This window comes from Diceros bicornis, chromosome 28 (genome assembly GCF_020826845.1).
Source record: "Diceros bicornis minor isolate mBicDic1 chromosome 28, mDicBic1.mat.cur, whole genome shotgun sequence".
NCBI lineage: Eukaryota > Metazoa > Chordata > Mammalia > Perissodactyla > Rhinocerotidae > Diceros > Diceros bicornis.
Window position 1 is genome coordinate 5220721 of NC_080767.1, and position 6642 is coordinate 5227362.

The window sequence follows — 6642 nt, forward strand, 5'->3', positions numbered from 1 at the left end:
ATAACTGTCCATTGATGAATGCATGATGGATAAACAAAGTATGGTATAAAGACGCAGTGGAATATTATTCAGCTTTGAAATGGAATAAAATTGATACATGCTACAACATGGTTGAACTTCGAAAACATCATGCTAAGTGAAATAAGCCAGACACAAAAGGACAACCATTGTATGATTTCATTTGTCTGAGGTACCTAGAATAGGGAAATTCATAGAGACAGAAAGCAGAATAGGGGTACCAGGGGCTGGGGGAGAGAAAATGGGAGAGTTATTGTTTAATAGGTGCATAATTTCTGTTTGGGATGATAAAAAAATTCTGGAAATGGATGGTGGTGATGGTTGAATAACATTGTGAATGTAGTTGCTATGGACTGAATTGTGCCCCCCCTACATTCATATGCTGAAGTCCTAACACTCAGTGTGGTAGTATTTGGAGATGGGGCCTTTGGGAGATAATTAGGTTTTGAGGTCATGAGGGTGGGGCCCTCAAGATGAGATTAGTGCCCTTATAAGAAGAGACACCAGAGAGTTGGCTCTCTGTCTCTCTCCCCACCACGTGAGGTCACAGGGAGAAATCAGCCATCTATAAGCCAGGAAGAGAGCTCTCACCAGAAACTGACCATGTTGGCACCTTGATCTTGGACTTCTAGTCTACAAAACTGTGAGAAAAATAAACTGCTGTTGTTTAAGCCGCCAGCATGTGGTACTTTTTTTTTTTTATGGCATCCCAAGTTATGTCAGTAATTAACGCCACTGAATTGTATACTTGAAAATGGTTAAAATGATAAAACTACGTTATGTATATTTTCCCACAATCAAAAAAAATGGAAACAAAAAGTGAAATGGGCAATCTGCTGTCTTGCCTCTCCTTTGTAAATCTCTGGATGCCAATCTCAGAAGGACATTTAGTAACTGTATAGCAGTGACTCTAGTCCACCTCCCTCAGCCCTTCTGCCTTATACGGATGAGGAGAGTGAGGGTCACAGAAGTGAATGATTTAACCACGATCATAGTTCTCTGTTCCTCCTCCCGTATTCCCTATCTTCAGGAATGGCACCACTATCACCCAGTTGCCCACGCCAAAGATCTTTGTCATCCTTGATCCTCTCTTTCTTCCTCAACAGCTATGTCTTGGTGATTCTACCACCTTAACACCGCTATTCCTACCATCTCTGCGCCAGCTTGGATCACTTTCATCCCTTGCCTAATAGCTTTTTAGCTGGTTTTATTGCTTCTCTTCTTGTTTCTCTCTACTCCATTTTCTACACAGCAGCCAGAGTCTTTCCAAATCCCAATCTGATCATGTCATTCTCTCTAAACCCTTCAATAGCTCCCTTTAGTCACTTGGGCTAAGTTCAAATTCCTCAACATGGCATTCAAGACTCTTCATGGTCTTCTGGTCTCCTCTTAACTCTCCACTCATCACCCAGCCCTCTTCAACTTGTGGTTCCCTAAACACATCACGCTCGTTTGTCTTTCTGATGATTGCTGGAGGATGGAAATTTTCAGAGATAAAGATGACACCACGCACGAACGTGGTCCATTCTTTCTTTTGCACCCCTTAACTGGCAAGGTGAGGTGCCCAAGGCCTGGCCTGGCCCTTCTCCCATGTTTCCCTCGCAAGGCAGCCACAGTGGGCTCCTTTGGTTACTGGATTAAACTGCTTGTCTGCTCCTTTTCTTCTAGGGCTGTTGGGCGAGGCATTTGACCAAATTGGGCTTGCACAAGCTTCAACTGGGTTTGGGCTTTGGGGTGAAAATAGGTCTGATTTTGTTCAAGGCTGCTGAGCCCCATCAAAGGAGAGAGGAGGGCCGGCCCCGTGGCTTGGCGGTTGGGTGCGCGCGCTCTGCTGCTGGCGGCCCGGGTTTGGATCCCGGGCGCGCACCAACGCACCGCTTCTCCGGCCATGCTGAGGCCGTGTCCCACACACAGCACCTGGAAGGATGTGCAACTATGAGATGCAGCTATCTGCTGGGGCTTTGGGGAAAAAAGAAAAAAGGAGGAGGATTGGCGGTGGTTGTTGGCTCAGAGCCGGTCTTCCTCAGCAAAGAGAGGAGGATTGGCATGGATGTTAGCTCAGGGCTGATCTTCCTCACAAAAAGAAAAAAAAAGAAAAAAATGGAGAGAGGAATGCCATAGTTTATAGGCATAGTTCATGGGCATTCTACAGTGGGCATTGGGACTGAAGCCCCAGCTAGTAGTATGATGTTATCTGTCTCCTTTGTGACCAGAAAATCAAGAATGGGATTCAGGAAATACTACGTGTCTTGGCCCATTATAATCTTTTTTTTTTTTTTTTTTTGGTGAGGAAGATCGGCCCTGAGCTAACACCCCTGCCAATCCTCCTTTTTTTGCTGAGGAAGACCAGCTCTGAGATAACATCTATTGCCAATCCTCCTCCCCCCCCTTTTTTTCCCCCAAAGCCCCAGTAGATAGTTGTATGTCATAGTTGCACATCCTCCTAGTTGCTCTATGTGGGACGCAGCCTCAGCATGGCCGGAGAAGCGGTGCGTCGGTGCGCACCCGGGATCCGGACCGGGCCACCAGTAGCAGAGCGCGCACGCTTAACCGCTAAGCCACGGAGCAGGCCCATTATAATCTTAATGTCTTCCCAGTCCACTTTCCCCCAACCTGCTCCACCTGGTAAACTCCTACTTATTCTTAAGTTCTTAACTTCCAAGAATATATCTCATCACCCTCCAAGGAGGTTGTCAACTCTTTGAAGGCCTGGACTCGACCTTCATCACTGTACCCCCAGTGCCTAACACTGTTGACGACCGTGTGAACGCAAGATCACGCACCTGGTAAGTGTCAGGTTGGCATCTGAAATGTCTGTTGCCAAAGATCCATTCCCACTTCTCTCTCACTGGGCCAGCCTACCACTGTGGCACTGGGCCTTGTCAACTTGCAGCTCTGTCTCTGCTCAGTCCCCAGTTGGTGGCTGCATATGGGGAACGCTGAGGATAACACTTCATTGAAATGATCTAGTCAGCAGTTTAGCTGCGCCCTCACCCACACGGCTGTACTTAGAGGCACTCCCGGCCCACGGCTGAGTTCTTTTGTCCTCTACTGCTTTGATATGGGAGTCAGAGAAACATGAAAAGGAAATGGGCTCAGGGACCAGCATCACATCCAAGGAGAGGAGGGTGGCCAAGGGGGTCATGAATCTGCAGACTTCTCTCAGCAAAACTGTCAGCACAGCTCAAAAGCCTGTCCTCACCTCACAGCCTCTCCCTCTTCTGAGACTAGGCCCGGCTGCGGCGCCCATTGGCGGCGGCGGCGCGGCGTCCCCGCCCCTCCCCGGCCCCGCCCCCTCCGCCGCCGCCGCTTCCCGGCTCCGCCTCCTCCCCCTCCGGGAGCCGCCGCCGCCGGCCGCCTCAGCCCTCCGGGCGACGGGCCTCTCCCGGCGGGCGCCCAGGGTGGCGGCGCCTGCGGCCGAGCGCTGGGAGCAGGTACGGGGGCCGGCAGCGGGCCAGACGGGGAGGGGTGTGGGGTGGGCTCCGGGGTGGGGGCCGAGGGCGTGCGGTCCAGCCGCGCGGCCCCGCCGAGGCGGGGAGCGTGGTCGGGGTGAGCTTTGTGCGCCCGGAGCCCCTGGGAGCCCCGCGCCCCGCCGCGCCGAGCGGCTCACAAAGCGTTTTCCCACCGGGGCAGCCCGGTCCCCTCGGGCGGCAGGGCAGGACCCCTCTAGGTCTCCGCCCGGCACAGGAGGAAACTGAGGCTTCCGGGGGCAGTGACTTGCCCGAGGTCACATACCGGTGAGAGTCGTCGCCTGGCTGGCACCCAGCGCCGCAGGGGGCTGGGAGGAGGAAGAGCCCCCCGCGCCCGAGAACCGGGAGAGATTGATGGGGAGCAGGGGGCGCTGGGCCCTGGTCCCAGGCTCGCCCACCCAACGCTCTTTGGGCTGGCTTGGGAGAAGAGGTCTCTGCGGCGTGGGGCGGAGGAGCAGGGGCCGCTCTGGGCTTGGTGGTGCCCTGGGGAGCGGATTTGGGGAGCCGCAGGGGGAGAGACCCCCGTAAGGGGTGTGCTCTCGGGGAAGAGGGCTTTCTTGAGCCAGTGGGCCAGAGCTTCAGAAACTTCTCATCGCGGGGACCGTTTGGTCTCTGCCAGGCCACCTTCCCTACCAGACTACACCAACCCCGCTGGGCTGACTAGGAGGGAGGCCTGCCTGCTTTTGCGGAGACGCCCGTAAGGTGTCTTTTTCAGCAAAGGCCCCCAGTTTCGTTCATGGCGCAAACAGAAGTGCATATATGGCCCTGGTGAGGACATTTCTGCCACAGAAGGCCGAATGAGCTTTTTCCAGGTGGTCTGGACCTCTCACACTTGGAGAACCCCCAGAGACAGGACAGCTGTCCCAGGCGAGCGGGGAAGGAAGCTGGGAGCATGAGGACCAGTCACCCGCCTGCCTGGCATGTAACGCAGGACCGTGTACTGCAGGGGATTCCTGTTTTTCTTTGGGGTGGGTGATTGGGTTGGTTGTTTACTGAGGATACATCTTGGGAAGGGAAGGAAGAGAGGACTTGGAGTTCTAGAGGAGAGGGAGAGGGCACATGTTATAGGCAATGAAGAGGGTCCTGTGGAACTTGAAACCAGAAGCTGTAGAATGGGGACAAAGGAGAGGCTAGTCAGTTTTGTGGGCGAAGGGAGATGAAAGGGCTGCTGAAGGGAGGGGGACAGTGTCTGGTCTAGAGAAAAAGATGGGAGTGTTTCAAAGAGGGAGCCAAACTGATGAGTTTGAAGGAGTCGGTTAGGGGTGGACAGTATCTTACAAGGTTGAGTAATAGGTTTTGGTCTGCAGTCACTGCGTTTTCTTTGAGCACGGACAGTGGTAGTACTTTTATATGAACGTTTTAGCTTTCGCACTCGCCACCCCCATTCTGTCTCCTGTTGTAAGGCCGCAGGCCCGTAGTGTTGTCTTGGAAGTAAGACTTGACAAAAGAGGAAAGGGAAAGACTAATTAGTCAATGCATTAATTAGGGCCCTTTGTCCTAGATGATTCCTTCTTTAACTCAGCTGTTTTCTTGCTGCCCTCCTGCACCTCAGCTTTGCAGTTGCGGTGGCTGTTGGCAGGGTACTTGGGGAAGAACTGCCCCGATTCAGACAAGATGGGTTAGATTTTTCTAAACTAATACATATTTGACAGATATATATAAAAGCATGAAAATTTACTTATCAGAGACTTATAATCAGGGAAATGCAAATTGAAACAACAATGAGATGCCATTTCACAGCCATCAGATTGGCAAAAATTCAATACTGTGATAACCAAGTGTTAGTAAGGTTGTGGGGATGTCAGCTTTTATATACTGCTAGGGGGAATGTGACTGGATCCAGCCACACTGGAGAGCAGTGTAGTGATGTCTAGTTGAAGGAGGGCAGACATACCTGTTTACCCAGAATGTCCATTTCTGGCATGTACTCTAAGAAATTCTTGCACACTTGTCCAAGAAAATAAGTACAAAAGAAGTACAAGAATGCCCATTGCAGTTTAAATGTCCATCAGCAGCGGAATAGACAAATCGTTAGATAGTCCCACACAATTGATGGTATAGCATTGTGACAAATAAACTATAGCCACATGCATTAAAGTGGTTGCATCTCACGAATATAATATGGGATGGGAGAGCAAGGAACAGAAGAATTCTTACAGAATGTTTCCACTTGCGTAAAATCTGAAAGCAGGCAACATTATGTTGTTTGTGGCTGTGTGCAGACGTAGTGATAGTAGAACAACGTGCATGGTAACGGCTAACACCAAATTCAGAGTAGTGATTATATCTGGAAAGAGAAGATGAATGGGATTGGCCAGGGGTACACAGAGGGCTTTAGTTGTACCTGTAATATTCTGTTACTGAAAACATCTGAATCAGATCATTGCAGATTAAGATTTCCTTATCTTGGGTGTATGGTACAGAGATATTCATTACATTATTTTAAATATTTTTTCAGATGTTTGAAGTACTTCTCACATGCAAAAAATTTTTTTGTTTATACAGGGTTTTTGCCCTGTAATAATGAAGCTCTAGCTACAGGCCCCCGCCCAGCACAGCCTGTTAGGCTGCAGGCTCGTGATCCTTTTCTCACCCCTTTCTGACTCGCACAGCCTAGTGTTGCGGTGGCCGACTTTTATTTTGGAATTGCTGATAGGCATGGAGCATTTCCCAGTCTCTCTAAACATGCTAGTGACCTAGGTCAGCAGTTTGAGCTTTGTCAAAATATAAGTGCTCCAGGACATTCTGACTTATCAGATGTAGGGAGGGACTCAGAAATCTGGTTCTGAAAAGGTTCCCCAGTAGATTCTGATGTCCACTAAAGTTCGAGAACCACTGCCTTAGACTTCTGACTCTGGGCTGTACTGCATTTCAGCTTTGCTGCCTTCTGTTGCCCGTCCTGCATAACTGGGACTAATTTGGACCCATGTAATACTTAGCTCTTTTGCAGGGCACAAAAGAATGTTAGGGTTGGAAGCCATTGAATGTTAAGCCCTTCGTAATCCAGGCTAGCTATTCCTCTTATTTTCATGCAGGTAGCTAAGGGGCCCACCTCCCACGAGGGCTGTTTATCCGGTTTTACAAATTTAACCACGTTTGTCACTATATTTGGTTTCATATAACTATAGGATAGGAGCGAAAAGGGTCTAACAAA

The 6642-nt window shown here is 50.1% G+C and overlaps 1 protein-coding gene across 1 annotated transcript in view; it reads right to left on the minus strand.

Moving 5' to 3' along the window:
• The window catches only part of LOC131393769 (reversion-inducing cysteine-rich protein with Kazal motifs-like), an 86050-nt gene extending 80638 nt beyond the window's left edge, over positions 1 to 5412 (minus strand). Inside the window, exons 1-4 of the mRNA XM_058524806.1 lie at positions 5383 to 5412; positions 4861 to 4925; positions 3754 to 3971; positions 3399 to 3623 (exon numbers count right to left, since the gene is read on the minus strand). Of these exons, the coding sequence (XP_058380789.1) occupies positions 3399 to 3623; positions 3754 to 3971; positions 4861 to 4925; positions 5383 to 5412 (538 nt within the window). The remainder of the gene's footprint in view (positions 1 to 3398; positions 3624 to 3753; positions 3972 to 4860; positions 4926 to 5382) is intronic.
• Positions 5413 to 6642: the final 1230 nt, after the last annotated feature.